This window comes from Carassius gibelio, chromosome B10 (assembly GCF_023724105.1).
Source record: "Carassius gibelio isolate Cgi1373 ecotype wild population from Czech Republic chromosome B10, carGib1.2-hapl.c, whole genome shotgun sequence".
Classification (NCBI taxonomy): Eukaryota; Metazoa; Chordata; class Actinopteri; order Cypriniformes; family Cyprinidae; genus Carassius; species Carassius gibelio.
The window spans coordinates 18,436,236-18,457,597 of record NC_068405.1 but is presented as its reverse complement, the minus strand read 5'-3'; the positions used below and the strand labels follow the sequence as shown (position 1 = coordinate 18,457,597).

Sequence of the window (21,362 nt, the reverse complement as noted above, 5' to 3'; positions counted from 1 at the left end):
CTTGCTGTGGCTCTTCATGACAAATAATTTACACATTTCGAAATTAAAATCTGAGATCTGACTCAACTATATCATTCCTCACAGTTTAATAAAAGCAGGAGTCAGTTTTTCAGTGGTAATACAGCAGAGGAGACATGATTTTCAAGTCCTCTAGAACTTCAGGATTCTTGCTTTTTCTGCTTCTTTCTGTTCCTCCTCCTTTTCTTCTTTGAGACTGGATTTGTTGATTGCTCATCTGCGGTCTCCATGTTCTCTTGTTCCTCTTCAGATGGATCAGATTGATGTGTGTCCTGCTTTTCCTCACCACCAGACTGCAGTGTTGTGCTGTGACGATAATAAAACCATGTTAACTTAGAAAAAAAAATCTGATATAATATATTTAAAAAACAATGATGTACTTATTCATTGTCATGATAATACTGCATTAAATGTATGCTGATATAATTGAAAACATTTTGCATCTTAACAGAACGATTCTCATATCTAAAATGTATTTTTCTTCATGCAAAGTATTTTTCTTTTAATAACTAGGTGAAATATGAGCTACGTTTCAGATGCTGATGATGGCAAATACATCTCTATTCTTTTTTTCCTTAAGTAGCGTATCACAGGTTTCTTTGAGATGTATAACACACATAGTAGCAGTTATCAGACTTACATGACTAGGTTCTGTTGATCCTTCTGTGGGGGGCGTCTCTCCAGCATAGCCACAAAGAAGCCATGAGTGCGTGTTTTTGCTGTGCTGGCACGAAGGCACTCGGTGAAAGGCTCATGACCCCTCTCTGGCCAGTTTGGAAGAAGATTAACTAGCCTACAAGCCAAAAAAAAAAAAAACGTTTCAAATGATGTCCTTTTACTGTGAAACAAATCTGAAACGAGTTTCGGACCTGAATGCAGGATTCTGCTGTAAGCCAGCCGACACGACCTCCTCGTTCTCCTGTGAGTGAATGGAGCAGGTGGAATAGACGACACGCTGTACCTGAGGGAACTGCAGCGCGTGGTTGAGACAGCGCAGCTGAAATGTAGCCAGCGCCTGCAGACGCCCCTCATCCTGTGGCTCTGAGACCTCATCCCGCAGACAAACCATCCCTGAGACAGACAAGCACACGTCTAAACGGCCAAATCTAAAAGTACTGCTGATGCAATTATTCCTTTATACACACTACTAACCTGATCCACTGCAGGAGGGGTCCAGAAGGATATACTTGACTTCCTTGTACACTGAGCTCTGTGGATCTACTTTCAGAAAATCCTGATTGGCCAGCTGATGACATGTGACCCCGGTACGAAGGAGAAGAGTGCTCATGGTGGACAGACGTTTTGCATCAAGATCAAATGCAAACAATTTCCTGTTGTACATTTAATCAAATTAATAAATTAAAGTACAAAATATATTATGGAATTAAAATATATGTATATTGTACGGATGTATATATTAGTGTGTGTGTGTGTGTGTCTGTATATACATAAAATGTATTAACAAAAAAATATATTCAGATTAAAATTACATATACACATGCATTTTGTGTATGCATACATATAAATTCAGATTAATATTTTAATGAATGAATCTTATTTGTGTATATATATATATATATATATATATATATATATATATATATATTAATTAACATTAATTTCTTAATTTGTTTATAATGAATTCATATACACACGCACATGCATACAAAAATGCATATATTCACACATAAACACACACATATATGTATATATTAATAAATTAGAAATAATTTATTTATATTAAAATATAGAAATATACACACACATTTTTTATATTTATGTCCAGACCCTTATTCTTCAGTATCAGATATTAATTCAAATACCGTACCCTTTATTTTTCATTATGGCAGCTAGATGGCTGGTTTTGTTCCCTGGAGCCGCACAAGCATCAATGACGTGGCTGCCAACCTGAGGGTTTAGGAGGAAAGCAGGAAGACAGCTGGCCTACAGAAACATTTAACACAAACAGAGAGCGAAACAACATGAGATTTGTCTGAATTCATGTTTTGCAAAGTGTAGGTAGGTGTAGTATCATATTCTACCTTGTCCTGCAATATAATGTGTCCTGCTTTGTAAAGGAAGTGATCATGAAAGACCGTTTTTGCACTGAAAACTAGAAGATCTTGGAGATGAAGATCACACAGAAATGTCTTCCCAGTGAGACGATCGAGATCCTCGAGCCTGGGATTATGAAATGGGAAATAACGGTTCAAAATAGCTCTCATTGGAAAGGTTAAAGAAATAGTTCAAGCAACATCATTTACTTTCCATTATAACGTTCTAAAACTTTTAAAAATTTATTGAATTAATGAACTGACATACAGAGAACGACTTACCCACTTGCCATTCCTTGATATGAAAATCCCTCTCGTTTTAAATAGTCAATGACATCCTCAAGAGTGGTTTTGAGAGTGTTCACTCTCACATAGCGAGGAATCACATCATCTGTAGACACACAACAACAAAAAAAACAACTTCTCCAATAGCAGAATATGCAGTGGTCTAGATATCTAAGCCTATCTATCTATATGCATTACTATTATATTATATATAGTTGTTTCAATTCAGAATAACTGTTATTATAAGTATAACATGCAATATACAAAGAATTGATGTCTACATTACCCTGAGTCTGCTGGAAACTGGAGGGCAGCAGGTCTTGATTTCGACTGACTTTTCTCTTAATTTTGATTCTTGCCAGGGCAGCTTGTAGTCTGGAGCGATGCTTCAGCATCATCGTCTTCCAGGTACCTCCACATTTGACCCCATGACCGATGAGCAGGTCATACACCAGCACCTGGGTTTCACACAATGACACACCTCAGACACAGACACAGACACGGGCTTTCACAGGTGAGGACTAGAGCACAGCGGTCTACCTTAGCTACATGGATCCTCAGTTTTGTTTCTTTCAGGAGCTTGGTGCTATTGATGATCTCCAGCAGAACTGAAGAGTATTTCTGGGTCTCGCACACAAGGGCAAAGAGCTGCTTGATATTCTGATGAACAGACCAAAACAACATTTCAAACAAGTTTTAATTAGTGAGATGTCTATCATAAAAAACAAAAAAAGATTTATTTTTTGAAGACACGACAGTCTACAGTCAGAGGGAGTGAAACAATCAAAAACATTGACATTTTATTAAATTTTTCTTAACAAAAAGTACGACTGTCGTGACGTCATTTCCACTCGACCAACTATTTCTCCAAACAGTTTTATCACAAAAAAGTGTGCTTGGTTACCAGGAAGACAACAGTTTGCTCGATTAATGTGAATTATGAGACACGTGTGAAGAAAATAAGGTACATATCATTTGTAAAACATATTATTTGAATTTACGCCACTTAAAATTTAAAATTAAGCCATATTTATTATGTAAACACACAGTTACACCGCATGCGATTTAATTATAGATGCCTGAGGTACACATATCAACACTTACTTGGAATTTACTCTCATAAACCAGAGTTTTCACTGCACCCTTTTTCTGCTCCACTTTCTCAAGAATCTCTGCCGCTTTCACGTAAAGTGCCATGATTAAAATAACACAGACGCTTTATACAGTAAGCTGAACACACTTGACTTTAAACAACTAATTTTCAACAAATCTACTACTGTTAACGAGTCAACTTCTCTTACTCTTGTGGAGCAGATACACAAACCACGTTTTCATATTTGCCTGTTTAGTTTTTGCAACGTTTTTCGACAGTACAGAGCGTGTTACGATAACTGTAGTGCTGATGACTGTCCACTAGGGCGAGGCAGAGACATTAACAATCTATTCTGATGATTCATAAGCGTGCTTGCTAACATATAAAGGTAAGATATTCTCGATTATGAACCATACAGGTTTTCATTTTTATTTTATTTAGATTTTAACCCCACCCAATTCAGCTTTCTCTCTCACACACACATATGAATTGCTAATTACTTAACAGATACACTTTTAATGCGTCCAGAACCACTGAAACCCATCGAGCCTCCTTGTGAACTATTGTCCTCAGTCACTTGTTAATGATCCTGTCTCTGCATCCACTTTGATTCCTTTTGAAGACAATGTAACAGCCTTTGACATCTCTAGTGAGTTTCACTTTAAGCTTATCATATGAAATCACTGTTAAAAAAAAAATACCTTTCAAGTTTGCCTTTGTGTTTTGTCTCATAAATTATAATACATCAGGTTTTAATACAGTGACATATGGAGCTCATTGTTAATCAGAGGCCCACAAAATATGCAATTTGATGCAGATGTTGTCATTTATATGGTCTAAAATAAAATTCGCATTAAATCAAAGTGATAGAATTGTATAGTGTGGTATAATAACTACTTAAATAACATTCATATAAATATCAGCAGTTGTCACTCACAATAATATCTCTTCGTAAGATAGTAATATTTAAATGCTAAGTTGTATGATCGAGGCTCAGTAGTTTTAATTAAAATGCAATACCATGATGATTGACACTGAGAGAGTTACAAATAAAATGCACTTTATATAACACGTCATAGCAAAAAGAAAGATGAAATGTGTAGAATAATACTAAAATGCATTTTTCTTACTTAAAAGTATGAACTATGAATCAGATGGCAGAATGTAGTAGATTTTGCAGCATTGTTTTGATCATTAATTTAGAGGCTTTTCAAAATTCATGTATCAAAGATGAAACAGTAGGCTTAATATGGCAGACATTCCAATGGGTTAAAAATTACAGAAATACCACCTACATGGCTTTTTAAAAACCTGAAGGGAAAGATTTACAATTTGATTTAAGATTAATTACCTTACATAATCACCTTACATAATCCACTGAGTCATAATGAATCAAAAAAGTGTGCAGTGTGACTCTCTTTTATGTATGAGAACGTTGCGATTTTTGAAGGTCTGGTGGATGTAAACTCAATCAGGTCAGTGTAAAATGAGTTAATGTTACCCTGAAGGTACTATGTGTAGATTGACCTAAATTGAGTTCATGCTTGCTTGAGCCTTTGGCTAAAATAATCTTGTCTATGAAGGGGTTAGATGATTTCTTACATTCCACATGACTCATTTTAGCCGTATCACATAACCAGGACATTGTTCAGCAATACTAGAGAACTTGTATATTTCTCCAGGGGGTTAAGAGACGAATTTAACATTCTTGTGATCTCAGGTTATAAAGGTGTTGGGTGATAACCAGCATTCCTTAAGCTTGGAGAAGCATGTCAAATACAGTTCCCAGGCTTCATGAGAGCAGACATTTGAGAAGTTTGTAACTTCTAGCGCTGTATTAGATGCAGTGAAGTTGAAACAGTGCTTTATGGGTGTCACCAGTGCCCTTTAGCTTATAAACAGGTACATGTGTCATAAGACTAGACTGGCCAATTGACTCTTTGCCACTTTGTGTGTTCCAGGCTCAGGAAATGATGTCATTAGGCTCCTCCCTTCCCTCACCTGAACAGAGGGGTAGGGCCAGACTGAAGCCGTCTGTACAGACAGGAAAAAAAACAAGGAACCATTCACAACCTGTTTGTCTTTGACGGAAAACCTTTTTATGTGAAAAAGAGAGTCCAGATTGCACAGGATCGTATCAAACAGCTTGAAAAATGGACGTCCCAGAAAATTCCCCAGGGATTATGGGACTTCTAAAAAATTTCGACGCTTCAGAGTTTGGGAGTTGGGAAAAGATTGGCTCCGGCGGCTTCGGACAGGTGTACAAAGTACGACATATGCAATGGAAAACATGGTTGGCGATCAAGTGCCCTCCTAGCCTTCATTCAGATGAAAAGTAAGTTCGTTTTTTGAGTTTTTTACATTTTTAGACTTCTTGGAAGCGTGCTTAAAGTAGCTGTGTGTATGTGTCTGAATGAGTATGTGTGTGGTTGTTAACCGAAATCATCTGAAGGGCAAGTGAAAGTGTGTTTTTGCGATAAGAAATCCATAGTTTAATTACGTCGAACTGGAGATATGCTTTAACATCAGTTTGTTTTGATATTAATTGATTTTCATTGGTTTGTTTATCCATTAGTTATTTTAAATGATATACAGTATTCCAAAAAAACTTTTTTTTTTGTCCATGTGCATGTATTTTAGGCAATGTGAAGGTTCATGTGTGTCTATTCTGTTCACATTAATATTTGTTATGCTGGCATGCAAAAAGACGCTACCCCTCAACGTGTTGTGTCAGGAAACTGCAATAATATACTGCCTCGAGCTATGATTATGACCCCCGCCTCACCAAATATACATACGAACACATTAAGACACCATGAATATGGCTCAACATCTGTCTAAAGACTTCCATTTACACTACATCCATTTTCCAGTATAGCTGTCTTGACATGATAAGGAGTGGCTGTATGTGAGCTTTGTTTCCCAGTAACCTTCCATACATAAGAATTACCCAGACCTTTGGTATGCACGCAGATGTTGCAGTTACACGCATAACATTTTACCTCTGGTTATATGGATAGAGGATGAAATAGATATAGAGTATTTCGTATATTATTCTTATTATTAGAATTAATTAATTTATTTACAGTGAATTTATATACATTGAATTTGTGGTAAATGGGGCCAATTATTTATACTGTGATTGAAAAATTGAACAGCCATTACTCCAGTCTTCAGTGTCACATGAACTTTTGGAAATCATTCTAATAAGCTGATTTGGTGCTCAAGAAATATTTATTATTCACATTGTTGAAAACACTTGGGCAGGGTAATATTTATGTGGAAATCATCTCAGGATTCTCTGATGAATAGAAAGAAAAATTTTTTGAATGTTCAAGTCATCCCTCATTTAATTTAATGTCAATGTACTAATTTCTTTGAGAGAAAAAAAATAAAAATCTAACTGATCACACACACTTTTGATGCCAGAGTGTTTATGTATATGCATGCAGATACATATATACATTCCCCAAATGTTTTCATGACGAACAATTACATTTATGTATATTACATTTTCCATTCTTCCTCATTGCACATCTTATCATATCTTTATGTAAGTCTGCTGTGGATAATGCTGGGGTCTTGAGTCACTAGTCAACCCATTTAAGAAGCACACACTAATGCTATATAAAGCTCTTTCTGAAACCATCTGCATGAAAATACCAACATTTAGACTGCTTATTATGATAGTTATTTTAGTTAAGACTATGAATTGCACCTCTAGCATGACCTAGCATGTGATAAATGATTTCTTTTAGGCATAAATCTTTCAGTAGCCTTGAATAAGCATGAATACAGGTGCATACAGGCTAAGTGTGTTTCTTTGAGACTCCTCTAGCCCTATAAGTAGAACAGGGAGTATTGATATGTAGCACTTTGATGTGTTATATGAGAATTACTTTGACAAAGGGATGCGTCAACAGGTCGTTAATGCTGGAAGATTTGATCAGTCATGGTTATCAAGGTGGCATCAGCTGTAATCTAACACGTCCTCCTGCAAAACCTGATTTTGAAATCTTTATGCGGATGTCTCTTTGCGTCACCAAGCTTGAGGAGGAAAAAAACAAAAAGAATCCTATAAATGTTCCATGTGACCCTCAGCACCACAACAGGTTATCAGCACCTGAGATCTGATGGTACAAGAATTCTAATTTGCCTTCTCCATCTAAACAGGGCACAGACTTAAAAGCAGGCTTTGTCCTCCTGTGCTCCATCAGGCCTCCGCTTTAGCAGAGTTGCCGAACCGGTCGAACTGGATCAGGTCTTTTCTTTTTTTTAAAGAAAAGAACAGCTTTTGTTGAGCTCAGAATGGTGGCAGAACAGAACAGTGCAAGGCAGTAGAATGGCTAGTTTTAAACGTTTACCTACCTCTCACTTCTCCTACTTCTCCTACCAGACTTTATAAGGAATTATGTTTTACCTTAGTCTTCTTAAAGCCAATTTATATCAACATTATGTGTATGACATTATTCACTCATTGTTTAATATATTTATTTGTTTGCTTGTTTAGAGTTATGCTTTCCCTCAGACATTTTAAAACAACTGTTTTTTAGTCGAAAATATAAACTCTAAAGGCCCGTTCACACCAAGAACAATAACTATAAAGATAACGATATTAGCGTCCACTCCAGCGAACGATATTGTTTCTTTATTCTAAGCGCACATGTGTCTTCCGCTTTAAACTCTCGAGCTCATTACAGCAGGATTGATTCTGATTGGCTGTCAATGTTTTTGTCATTCAGCAGAAAATATAAATAGTTCTGAAAGTGTTTCCAACGATATCGTTTCTTTGTGCATTTATCGTTATAGTTGTGGTGTCGACTCCGCTATTCTTGAGAATGCTATTCTTTAATATTGAGAATGATTTTTAGAACGATATCTTTATCGTTTTCTTTATAGTTATCATGCTTGGTGTGAACGGGCCTTAAGTGTATTTTTAAATGGATTTTCTGTGTGAACATTATATATTAATATGAAATGTTTTATTAATTTATTGTTTATTTTATGATTTCTTTTAAAAAGGTATACGTTCCCTTAATCTTCCTAAAACTCATTTAAATAAAAAATATCAGCATTATGAAAAGGAAATTAAGGATTAATGTATTGTTTAATTTTAAATACATTTGGGGTTATTTTTAATTTATTACGAGTTTTGCTGTCCCTGTGTATTTTTTTTCTATGACAACAGTAAGTATATGAAAATATATATAGTATATGAAATATATTCATATTAAATAAATGCAATAATACACATGGAAAGCTTAACTCTTAATAAATAAAAAATTATACCCTTAAATGTATCTAAAAATAATTATTTTTAAATGCATTTAAAGTTTCTTTTTAATTATTATTTATGTGAACCGTAAGTATATTGAAATCAAATTATTTACTTATTGTTTTTGAACACATTTTATTGTAATTTTAATTGTATAATATATTTCATATATGTATTAGGTGTTAGGATTTCCCTTAGCTTTATTAAAGCTAGTTACCATTCAGTATAAAATAACAGTTTAAAGTCAATTGCAAGTATAATTAAATTTATATTCTACAAAAAAAAAATAATAATAATAAATTTATATATTTTATATATATATATATGTGTGTGTGTGTGTGTAAATACAGCATGTGTTAAAATCTGAGAACTGCATAGTCACTTTGGCTTAAGCACTGACGTCATATGAGTCAAATAATGAATCACTTAACTGATAAAGTGCTAAAGCAAATCTCAGACTTACTGACGTTGCAAGTTTTTGTGTAATATCTGTGCTTGATTTCTTGAGATACATGATTGAGAGACCTTTTGGCCTTTTCTTGGTGCTGTTAAGTAAGCAAACCGATTGTAAACTCTTTAAGATGTCCTTAATAAGTCCATTTTAAAAATATATGACCTACATGTCTGACTTACTTACTTTATAAAAGGAGTTGTGTAACAAAGTACAAAAGAGCCATTCACCCATATCTATCAGTGTTAAATACTGTAATGTAATAAAAAAGATGATGGCAGATAAATATACTGTAAACAGCATTGTGAAAAACCTATTTGTGTGTGTATGAATGCTGGTTCAGACGCCCGTTTATATCTCGGAAAATTCATTTAGCCCATAGCTAAAAAACATTGTGTTATTGTTCATAAAATTCTTCCAGATAATATGAATGAGTCAGCTTGTGCTCAGGTCCAACGGGTTTTAGCACCTTCCCTTGTTGTTTGTATTAAAGCATCTTGCTGTGATTTCTTTATGATTAATGGGGTGTGTTGCTAGTTATCCAGCTAAAATCCAGCTGGATCCCTTCCATGATCAGACATTCCTTACAAAATAAATGCCATTTACATTCCACGACAGGTCTGACTTTGAACTGATTTGTTTTTTTTGTCATTTAGGGAGCGTGCTGAACTTTTAGAGGAGGCCAAAAAGATGGAGGCGGCCAAGTTCCGCTACATCCTCCCCGTATACGGCATCTGCGGCGATCCGCAGGGACTGGTGATGGAATACATGGAGACAGGCTCTCTGGAAACTCTGCTGGCCTCGGAGCCGCTGCCCTGGGAGCTGCGTTTCCGTATCATCCACGAGACGGCGGTGGGGATGAACTTCCTGCACTGCATGAACCCGCCCCTTCTTCATCTCGACCTCAAACCTGCCAACATCCTGCTGGACGCGCACTACCACATCAAGGTGAGCCGGAGCGAGCCACGTCTGGTCATGACGAGGCCTTGACTCCTTTTGCTGTAAAGGTGGTGACCTTATTGCTCATGTTTTGGAACTTCCAAGGAATCGATCACAGTTAATTCACTGCATTAAAGCTTCAATAGAAGTGATTCATCACTACCTGAGTAAACTGCACTGCATTGATGCAGCAATTACAAATAAAAATAAAAGTTTTTGTTTACATAATATATGTGTGTTTACTGTGTACATTTATTATGTATATATAAATACACACATGTATATATTTAAGAAAATGTGTATGTTTATTTTTTAAATATATTTATGTATAAATTATATGAATGTAAATATATAGATGTAAATATATTCAAAATATATACTGCATGTGTGTATTTATATATACATAATAAATATACACAGTACACACACATATAATGTAAAAAAAACTTTTATTTTGGATGCGATTAATCGCAATTGTTTGACAGCACTACAATTCATTCACTAGATGGATCAATTATTTTAAATTAATTTGTATTCATTTGTTTATTTGTTTATTAAGATTTAAGATGAACACCTTTGATAAAAAATATTTTAAGTTAGTATTTTACAACACATTTTCAGATATCAAATATTTTGATTACAACAATCAAATATTTCATCTCTTTTAGTGTTTTTGAAAATGTTTTATTTTAATTGTACATTTTTTTAAATTTTAATTATATTAGTAGATTTTCATCAGTGAACCCCTTGTGTTTTTACAAACCCCAATTTGGGAAACACTGTTTTAAAAGGTTATAAATGACCTTAAAGGAATGATTATAGTGTATACATAGTATTTCACTAAAAAAATAAACAGCTACATTTTGATTTACAAGTCTACATTATGTGTTCCATGTTCATGAAAACATCCTGTCAGCGTGAAGGATTTTAATCCTAATCCTGTGCTGGCGAGCGAACAACAGGCTTAATCTCGGTCGTGTCAGATCATCTATACGGGAAAATTCATAAGGATTTCAGAAGTGACGGGGGGAAGGGCACACCTATCATTTTCTTTTCACGGTCCCCACATACCTTTCCAGAAAATTCCCTGAGGGTTGATAAGCTTTCCCATGCTTTATCCCATTTATATCCAGCCTTCCCATATATGAGTAAGCAGGTGTCACGAGGGATGGGTGGGAATCGTCGTGTCGGATTGAAAAGGCTAGATGTAAACATGCATCCCGGACCAGTCTGAACAAGCTAAAGCTAGGCAGCGTTAATGAAGGGCTGGCACACACACGCCTACATATGCATGCACACATTTACAAAAAAATCACGGCTTCACCACCTAGTAGAGCAACTGTATTTGACTTTCTGGAACAATCACAGTAAATAACACTTACAGAAAACCTAATCTGATTTAAAATGTGAAGTCTAGAAACTAAACCGATTTCATTGTGTTCATCCTTTTAGATTTCTGACTTCGGCCTGGCAAGGTGGAATGGCTTTGCCAGGAATGATGATATGAGCCGCGATGGGTTTTGTGGCACCATCGCCTACCTTCCTCCAGAGAGAATCATAGAAAAAGACCGAATCTCTGACGTTAAACACGACGTGTACAGGTCAGCCATTTTGGATTGCTTTCATTGTGTGAAATTGTAAATGAAATACGAGATCAGCTTCTGTTTGTAATAACCACCTTTTAAAGTCAGTGTTGTCTAACACATGTGTTCCTTCACAGTTTTTCGATTGTTATCTGGGGAATCCTCACTCAGAAGAAGCCATATCAAGGTAAGTCATAAAATCGGTCTCTTAAAGTTTTCTTTTTTTGGTATTGAGATTGTGTGGAAGCCTTATTATTGTTTATCTTTACTATGGGCGGCATCAGATCCCGTAAACATGGATTTTTGGCATTCATTTCAATCTGACTGGCTCTCCGTGAGGGAGTGTCTGTGTGTTTATCTGGTTGTGATTTCCGGGTAAATCTAGAAGGATCTTTTTTTTTTTTTTGTAGCCAGCAATTACAAGAATTCAGTGTGAAAGATTGAAACAAAAAAGTTTTGAAAATAGAGGCAGAATTGTTGTGTTTGGCAGCCGTGAATGGAATCATTTGGCTTCCAAACAACTCTTTCCAAAAGGAAAATAAATAGTATCCTGATTTACAATGAAAGTTGAAATCACAGGATATGAAATTAGCAGACTCTGAGAGAACTGTTGATTTCTTTTTACTGGTCTAATGAAAACAATATCTTTAGGATCTTGTTGATTTTTTTTTCAGTGTTATATTACACTCCCAAACCGAAAATGTATGTAAAAAAAAAAAAAGATAAAAAGTTTGCTTATGTTAATCCCCCACTCCATGTTTATTAGTATAGTAGTATAAAAATAACAATATATTATATAAATTTAATTTAAATTGCAGTACTTTCACATCACTGTAGAATTAATTGTACTGCTTTTATGATTTTCTGATATTTATGATCGTCAGAAATAAAACAAAACATTGTATCAAGCATTACGCTAATATAAAATAACAAAAGAAATAAAATGTTTGAGATCTGCTTAAAATGAGAATTTAAGGGAAATGTACTACAAACTATTTTGAGTTGTATTTTTTTAGTAATACAAAATCGTTTTTCTGTTGATTTTTTGTGGTGAAGGCAAGTTTATTTATATAGCACATTTCATATATAATGCTAATTTAAAGTGCTCTACATAAAAATAATTAAAATGATCATCAAAATAATCAACAATAGAAGTAAAGAATTAAAATTTTGAAATGATTTGAAAATTGAAAATCGATTAAAACAGTGAAGAATGAAAGAGGATGAAACATAAAATACAGTGCCATCAGTTCGTAAACATTCAGTAAATGCACAGCTAAACAGATATGTCTTTTGTGTTTCACTTATTTTCTGTTTGCATGGCAAAAAACGAATGATATTTATCTCCTGTCTGTTTCATAGGAGACAATAACATCCTGCAGATAATGGTGAAGGTGGTGAAGGGCGTTCGTCCAGATCTCAGCATTATTCCTCGCAGTCGTCCTCAGGCCTGCTCAGGCTTCCTGTCCCTAATGCAGAAATGCTGGGCACATTCCCCCGAAGCCAGACCCAATTTTCAAGGTGAGTGTCTCTCACTTCGATCACACTAGTGATGAGATGAACCTGCTGAGTCACAGGAGCCAGAGTTGCATTGCAACAGTGACATGACCGAATATGCCAGGCAACCAGACCAATAAACTGCCATGAAACAATGTGCCATTCCTGTTTCTTCAATCCATTTTTATACTAAATAGGTTTTGTAATTTCAGGAAAAAATTCTATAAAGAGGTATACCAGACTTTCCTTAAAAAAAAAAAGTTCACTATCATTGTTCATTGAAACATTGTTCACGTTCTCCTACAGAGATCACTTCAGAGGCTGAGGAGTTGTGCACCAAACCTCATGACGAGTCCAGAGCTTCCGTTTCTTCAGAAACAGACTCTTCCCTTTGTCCTGCCCCAGCCTCCAGTGAACAGGTAATATCAGATGCATACATTTAAATGAATCTTTTTCCATTACGTAAAGCAGTGTTTCCAGCAAGCTATGTTCATATGAGTCATTTAGATTGACCTCCAATGAGGTTTAGACTTCCTGTCCCCAAGTTATTAGGCAACTCTTTGGTATTTGTTTGTTTTAGTCTAAGTACATAGTGTAAATGTTTTACCAAGATGACAGTCTTTCATCAGAGACAGAGAATGCCACCAAACTGCATTGCTTTAGCAGAACCCCTTTGTTATTTTCTGTGAGCATATAAAACAGTTTATTTTAGGAAGAATACAATGTTCTTCATTTGTCAAATGTTGTGTATTTGGATTAACTGTTTGTATCTACGGTGATGTATTCATTTATAATTCATGTGGCTCCCTCCATTGTTTCTAAAATAAGAAAAACGATGCTAATCTTCATTGTTGATGAAATGTTCTCTTACAAAGAATCTGTTCTACTTTTCTTCACATACAGACTAACAACCAAAAGCCGGTGAGGCCGAAGTCAGCCATGTTACCTGAGAAAGACTACAGCCTGTCTGAGCTGCTGTGTCAGATTGACTCCGGCTTGTCTCGCAGTTTTAGCAATGTCAAGGAAGAGTCCCTTGAGAGCAAAGACAACACCAGCAAGAGACTGTCAGGAATCTCCTCCGTGGACTCAGCTTTTTCATCCCAAGGCTCGATTACATTGTCCTTTGAAAAAGAAAATGCTGTGAATGGTAAGAGAAAAGCCACAGTAGCAGCTTGATTTTTTGTTTTTGTTTTGTAGGGTATTTAATTTATTTATTTTTTGTTGTTGTTTGTTTTGCTTTTTTCTGTGTTTAGTTTATTTTATTATTTTATTTTACTTTTTAGTAGTTTGTTTGTTTTATTTTATATTTTTGTTTTGCTTTTTTATTTTGTTTGAGTTTTGTTTGTCTTGTTATTTGTTTTGTGTTGCTTTTTGCTTTTTTATTTGTTTTGTTATTTTCTTTTACTTTTCAGATGTTTGGTTTGATTTATTTATTTTTGTTTTTTATTTGATTTGTTTTTTAATTTAGTTTGAGTTGGTTTTATTTGGTTTGAGTTGTTTGTTTTTTATTTTGTTATTTGTTTTGGATTTGATTCTGCAAATATTATTGATCGTCAGAGATTTGCTGAGCAAAAACTTGATGAATCTGATTATCCTAAAAGTCTAATCAGTGTGCCATCAAATTCTTTGTACTCAATTTATTATTCTTCATTGTGTTTATATGCTACTTAGACTCCAGTGAGTTACAGAAGAAGAAGCTTTGTGAAGCCATTCGCACTGAGGACATTGCCAAGCTGATGAAGATCCTCCAACCACAAGATGTTGACTTGCTTTTGGAGGGTGGCAGCAACCTGCTCCACTTCGCAGTGAGTCTGGCCAATGAGGAAGCGGTTAAGTTTCTGCTACTCAGTAACTGCAACCCAAATTTGCCCAATATTCATGGAGCCACGCCCCTCCACCTGGCCGCCGAAAAGCGACTGAAAGGAGTGTCTGAGATTCTGCTGAGCCGCAAGACAACAAATGTCAATGCCAAGGACGAGGACCAGTACACACCTCTACACTTCGCAGCCCAGAACGGTGACGAAGCCCTGTCCCGTTTACTTCTTGATCGTTGTGCTTCCATTAACGAAACAGACGCTCAGGGACGCACGCCGACACATATCGCCTGCCACCACGGACAGGAGAATGTGGTGAGGGTCTTGCTAAGTCGTGGAGCTGACGTCCATGTGAAAGGTAAAGATGACTGGACGGCGCTACATCTGGCTGCCTGGAAAGGCCATTTGGGAATTGTGAAGCTCCTGGTTAAGCAGGCAGGTGCTGATGTTGATGGCCAGACATCGGATGGGCGCACTCCGCTCCATCTGGCATCTCAAAGGGGCCAGTACCGGGTGGCACGGATCCTGGTGGAGCTCGGCGCTAACGTGCATCTCACCTCTGACGGCCTCCACACTCCACTTCACGTGGCTGCGGAAACCGGCCACACCAGCACTTCAAGGTTGCTTGTGAAACACGGTGCCGATATCCACAGCCGGACGGCCAACGGCTGCACCGCCTTGCACCTGGCCGCGCAGAAAGGCCACCTACCAACGGTAAAAATGCTTCTGACGGAGGGTGCTGACCCTGAGAGCGCCAACCACGGCCTTCGCACGGCAAGTCACCTGGCTGCCGAGAGCGGCTACTGTGAGGTCCTCAAAGAGCTCCTGCAGAGCTGCCCCGACATCGCCAACGCTCAAGACCGGAATGGATTCACTCCGCTTCACCTGGCTGTACGCGGTGGCTACAAAGATGCCATTTGTGTCCTGCTCGAACGTGGAGCCGATTCAGCACCACTGTCTCCACAGCCCATCCGAGAACATTCGCTAGACTACACATCAGAATCGGAGCCGGAGAGCCCGAATCCTTTCACTCCAGCAAAACTCCAGAGGAAAGTGGTTGTTCTGAAACTCACCACCCACAAAAACACTGACAACACACTGATCCCTGTAGACTCTCCCTGTGAATCGGCACTTTGTTGAGGATCCTACTGGGCTTTGACCTAATGGACTTCAGGAACCCCTGCAAATATGCTCATAGACACTTTCTCTTTTTATAATTCCTACATTGATACTGGATGTGTACATATTGTAAGTAATAATTTTTCAAAATATTGACCGATATTTCCTCCAGGGTTTGGGCTCTCGTTGTCTTTCCTCATTAATAATAGTTATTTTGTGATTGGAAATGCATTTGTGTGTGTTTATATACACACACACACACATATATATATATATGTGTGTGTGTGTGTACTGTAGATAGAGCCTGGATATTGTACTTCATTTCACTTCACTTTTTTGATGTCTTTGATTTCATCGTTTTCTTCTTGTTGTTACCAGAGTGCAGTGGTGATTGATGCTGTGCAAGCCAGCCCATAATTGTTTAGACATTTCTGTTGTAGCAAATTATTAGAATAAGCTTACCCTATATTAGCTTAATATTGCACTTCATAGCTATAATTTAAACAAAAAATCTTAATACTCTGAGGCCAATTATATAATTAAAATGGTTTAATCAAAAAGAGATGTGCATTTATAGGGCCATTTGGCTTGTTCCATGGGAATGTGCCCTCAGGAGGATCACAGGTGTGGGTAGACGCATGGAGGGAGGGCTGTATCCCATTTACCCTCATGTTCAGGCCAATGGCTCATTCCTAAGACCACTTTATCTTTTCATCGCTCTGTAAAACCACTGCGCCGAGCCATGTTTTATGCCAAGGGGGGTGTAGCCGTCATTACCCTTCACTGTCTGGAACAGACAGCCTCTTAATTGCTAGGTCTTTAAACTGCTGTTGAACGCTGGGTCTTTTGGATGTGATTCTGTGTTGTTGTTGTTAGCATCCACACACCTGCATCTGTATAAACTAAATCTTCCGTAGCAAACCAGTTAGCAATCCAACACCAACACCTTTTTTATTTTAGGTTTTACCTTGACTTTTGTAATAAGTTGATAAAGCTGCCTTGTCATTTCCCTTTTGTACAAAATGTTTGTCATTTATCCATAGTGTTTGCACACTTTTATATTTTGCACACTTTTATATTTGATGGGAAATTAAAGTGCATCACATATATGAAATATCAGTTGTCTGTTGTTGAATTTTTGGCTGTGAATGTTGATATTTTTCAGTCTGTCTGAATTATCTTCTCTTTCCTCAAACCTCCTAAACTGTGACCTGTATTTGAATTGACTAGATGTGCTACATAAATATACTTAAAACCGAAGAAATAGACTTGTTTTATTGTCAGGAAGTCTGCAACATCCATCGCAGGAAAAACAACAGACCTCAAACAATGGCGTACTGTTCATAAGTGTCTGCCACCACCTCATTATCTTAAAAAGACAGCGGCGGAGCCACGATATGGAGCCTCTTCCACTTTTTTTCCCCTCAAAACTGGTATGACCCGTCTGTCAGGTTGTGAGCTGATGGTGTTTCAAAGTGCAGCGACAGGTTTGAGCGTGCACGCGTACACACGAGGACATGTACAAACATCACTCATCTCAGCGGCGGAGAGCAGAACCAGTGCTTGCGAAAAGCTGACAAATTCACTGATTTATGAGCTGCTGTCAGACATACGCGGCACACACTCAAAGTTGTACTCTGTTGATCTCATGGAAAGTTACTCATTGACCTGCTCTGCAAACAGGAAAGAGCTGAATACAGTTACTGTTTTCCTAATCTATTTCTGCTACCGTTTGTGGCCCAGGTCGCACTTGTTGCAAAAAACTTTTCAGTCTTTTCAGTTGAAGGTCAAGAAATGTCATTAGATTTAAGTATTAGAAAAGATTAAAACTGTATAACATAAGTTTTGAACATGAACATCATCTGGTGGCTATGAAAATCAGTATAACGCGAGGATTCAACAGAAGGGATGAAATTCAATTCAAGTATGAAAAGCAAATTGTTAAAACAAGCTTCTGAAATAGGTGATGTCAGGGTGCGTAATAGACTGTGACGCCTTGAACATACAGGTGTTTCCTTGAGGATGTCTTGAGTGCAAGATCTGACTTGAACTGCATTCTTCTTCCTTGATCTTGAATACACAAATGAATCAAGCCGATGTTCTCCTCTCCCACTCCAATGCCCCACCTTGTGGAGAAATAGAAGTCAATGTGCAACTTCATGAGAACATTCTGGATTGTAGTTTATGCATTTTGAAATATGCATCCCTGTGGGATTATTTCTAAGTTTATTTTCTGTCAAAATAAGATGCTATTTGTTGTAATAATCGATTACTAGTCTAATTTAATTGCAAGATCTTTCCACTTCAAAAGCTTTTCATGTGCCTTTGCTAACGAAATGTATGAAAATAAATAGCATACTTTTTTTCACAAAAAAAATTTCACAAAAAACGTATGTTAATGGGGGCGTAGATTACGCGGGGGACATGTCCCCCCCACTTTTAATATCATGGAAATTCGCCCCGCTCTTTTTAAAGTAAAGTGTGTTGGCATAGATGTTTTCAAGAGCTGGTGTAAATAAATATAGCTTTAAACTCAAAGAGACAGGATAGTCTGCGCATGACCTGATATTTTTTCGGACCCAGAAGCGCTAAACACTCCTGCAGTGTGTGTTTCATTCATCCTCGAACTCGAAGCCGGAGCGCGCTCTCGCGCAGAAAAGTCATATCAGGAAACTCCTAATATGGGCAACAGCGTCCAGCTATCGTTGTATGAAAACAGTTGTTTTGACAGAAGAACAGAAACTTTTGGAAACACGAAGACATTAATATACGATGGGGACAATATATAGTTTTTCAAGTAATCTCCAGCAGGTGATAAATACAGTATATCAACAAAACAGTGCTAACTGACATAGATTTATTACAGTATAGAGACTATTCTGCCTTATTATGTGATAAGTGTTTGTAGTATATTTTAAAAAAAGCATTATTATTTGTTATCGTCAAGCAGTTATAGATTTCTAAGCAAATTAAAATCTAGCAATTAAAGAACAATTAAAGTTGCCTATAGTATCCACTACCAGTCAAGTCTCTTCTGTTCACCAAGCCTGCATTTATATGATCCAAAGTACAGGAAAACAGTAAACTGAAATATTTTTACTAGACTATTTAAAATAACTGTTTTCTATTTGAATATATTTCAAAATTTTATTTATTGAGATTTTAAAGCTTGCTAAATAAAAGTATTCATATCTATAATTTATTTTCCAAAAAGTCTATATTTTTGAATGATATACTGTATAATGTTGCAAAGGCTTTTTATTTCACATAAATGCTGATGTTTGGATCCTTCTATTCATCAAAGAATGCTGAAAAAAAATGTACTCATGTTTTAAATATTGATATCAGCAAATCAGCCTATTAGAATGATTTGATTTCACTGAAGACTGGAGTAATGATGCTGAACATTCACCTTTGATCACAGGAATAAATTACATTTAAAAATATTTTCAAATAGAAAATAGTTATTTTAAATAGCAAAAACTTTTAATACTATTACTGTACTTTGGATCAAATAAATGCAGACTTGGTGAACAGAAGAGACTTCTTTAAAAACATTAAAAATCTTACTGTTCAAAAACCGTTGACTGGTAGGCTATAGATTACAGAAATGTTCTATTGTAATGTTTTATATTATATTGTAATGTGTATTTATATATATATAAATGGTTAGAGGGTTGGACTCCCAATCGAAGGGTTGTGGGTTCTAGTCTCGGGCCGGACGGAATTGTGGGTGGGGATAGTGCATGAATAGCTCTCTCTCTCCACCTTCAATACCACGACTTAGGTGCCCTTGAGCAAGGCATCGAACCCCCAACTGCTCCCCGGGCGCCGCAGCATAAATGGCTGCCCACTGCTCCGGGTGTGTGCTCACAGTGTGTGTGTGTGTTCACTGCTCTGTGTGTGTGTGCATTTCGGATGAGTTAAATGCAGAGCACAAATTCTGAGTATGGGTCACCATACTTGGCTGAATGTCACTTCACTTCACTATATATATGGAATGTGTACATTTGAGGTGCTGTAGAACAATATATATTAGACTTGAATGTAAACGAGGCTGTGAGGGACAGAAGCACAGTGCATTCAATGGATTGTACCAGAGCCAAAGAAAGAGAAAAACATACCGACGCAATCTCCAGCTTTTAAAATTGAGTTGTGAAATTTTGGCAGTGCGTGCCATTGTAAAGACTGTAAATCTTTCCCTCACAACCTCATAAGTCAGAAGCTTTTCACCATAATCCCCTTTTAACTTTATTTCAGTACAGTTTATTGGTGCTGTGGCGGTGAAAATAATAATACAGTAGCCTACATAGTCCATATAGTCTTTAAATTAATATGGGGTAATAAAAATAGCATGCATAATAATTACACAATGAGAAGACATTTTTTAAATAGGAAATTAAAACAAGACATTGCATTTATTACGGTCACGTGCAAGGATGTTACCAAATATCCAATACTGAATAGGAAAAAAATCTATATCTATGTGAATATACGATCACAGCGGTTATAGCTGCTGTCACGTGTCATGTCAGCTGCCAGATTACAATTTACATGTGCATAATGTTAAGTAATATGAGTAAATATTGCAGTATCTTATATTGCCAGAGGTTGGTGCTCAGGCTCTGTACATGACTGCAGGAAGTGGCTACATTTTTTTTTAATGATGCTTTCCAAACAGTAGAATATAACAGTAGAGCATGTGCACAAAACTTATAATGTAACAAAAAAGAATGAGTGAATGAACGAACAAGTAAACAAGTAAATGGACAACACTGACAAATAAAGGAAATACAGACTAAGCCTTATCAGCAGCATTAACAAAAATGGCTCATTGCTTCATGAATATGTCACATCTGTATCAGACTCCTTATTAAACAAGATATTTGAAAAGTGAGTCTACTGCAATAAAAATAAAAAAATACAAATATAAGAAAGTACAGGTGGCTACTCTCATCAATAAAAACATTCCCTTTTATCTTTTAAATGTGCTCCTAATAGCTGTATTGTTCAAATGATTTGCCAGAGTGACTCCATTACAAACAGTTCTGCACATGGACAGAGACTGAATGCAGCAGGGGATTTTGGCATGAGCACTCACTCACAGACTGTCTGTCTATGAGGATGACAGATGCGCAGAGTGCCAAATGAGGGCCCATGGAAACTGGCACATGATGAAAGCACAAGCCATTTCTTTTTATATCAAAGCAGAATAGAGTGACAATAATGGGATC

At 36.6% G+C, this 21,362-nt stretch overlaps 2 protein-coding genes across 4 annotated transcripts; one reads left to right on the top strand and one right to left on the bottom strand.

Annotated features, from left to right (window-relative positions):
- Positions 1-69: 69 nt before the first annotated feature.
- Positions 70-3,699, bottom strand: nsun5 (NOP2/Sun RNA methyltransferase 5). Its single transcript, XM_052567497.1, has 10 exons — positions 3,462-3,699; positions 2,898-3,017; positions 2,644-2,815; positions 2,355-2,463; positions 2,061-2,199; positions 1,847-1,962; positions 1,171-1,349; positions 888-1,089; positions 659-811; positions 70-324 (listed from the first exon to the last, which is right to left on the bottom strand). The coding sequence occupies exons 1-10, from the start codon at positions 3,552-3,554 to the stop codon at positions 159-161; spliced, it is 1,449 nt and encodes a 482-aa protein (XP_052423457.1). The 5' UTR covers positions 3,555-3,699; the 3' UTR covers positions 70-158.
- On the top strand, positions 3,242-17,242 carry LOC127966485 (receptor-interacting serine/threonine-protein kinase 4). 3 transcript variants are annotated; one of them, XM_052567495.1, is made up of 9 exons: positions 3,242-3,321; positions 5,412-5,785; positions 9,833-10,124; positions 11,568-11,716; positions 11,836-11,885; positions 13,061-13,219; positions 13,502-13,614; positions 14,099-14,342; positions 14,867-17,242. In XM_052567495.1, exons 2-9 carry the CDS (start codon positions 5,604-5,606, stop codon positions 16,147-16,149), a joined length of 2,472 nt encoding a protein of 823 aa, XP_052423455.1. In that variant the 5' UTR covers positions 3,242-3,321; positions 5,412-5,603; the 3' UTR covers positions 16,150-17,242. The 3 variants fall into 3 exon arrangements, with proteins under 3 accessions (XP_052423455.1, XP_052423454.1, XP_052423456.1); XM_052567494.1 differs by lacking the exon at positions 3,242-3,321 and adding an exon at positions 3,749-3,838; XM_052567496.1 differs by lacking the exon at positions 3,242-3,321 and adding an exon at positions 4,082-4,099.
- The last annotated feature ends 4,120 nt before the right edge of the window (positions 17,243-21,362 follow it).

What these genes read in the sequence shown, in the direction of transcription:
- nsun5 (XM_052567497.1), bottom strand. Translation starts at nt 3,554, where the DNA reads ATGGCACTTTACGTGAAAGCGGCAGAGATTCTTGAGAAAGTGGAGCAG. An exon ending in ACATTATATTGCAGGACAAG is followed by an intron (nt 1,963 to 2,060) that starts GTAGAATATGAT and finishes ATGTTTCTGTAG; the next exon opens with GCCAGCTGTCTTCCTGCTTT. An exon ending in CCCCTCCTGCAGTGGATCAG is followed by an intron (nt 1,090 to 1,170) that starts GTTAGTAGTGTG and finishes TGTCTGTCTCAG; the next exon opens with GGATGGTTTGTCTGCGGGAT.
- LOC127966485 (XM_052567495.1), top strand. Translation starts at nt 5,604, where the DNA reads ATGGACGTCCCAGAAAATTCCCCAGGGATTATGGGACTTCTAAAAAAT. An exon ending in ACGCGCACTACCACATCAAG is followed by an intron (nt 10,125 to 11,567) that starts GTGAGCCGGAGC and finishes TCATCCTTTTAG; the next exon opens with ATTTCTGACTTCGGCCTGGC. An exon ending in TCAGAAGAAGCCATATCAAG is followed by an intron (nt 11,886 to 13,060) that starts GTAAGTCATAAA and finishes TCTGTTTCATAG; the next exon opens with GAGACAATAACATCCTGCAG.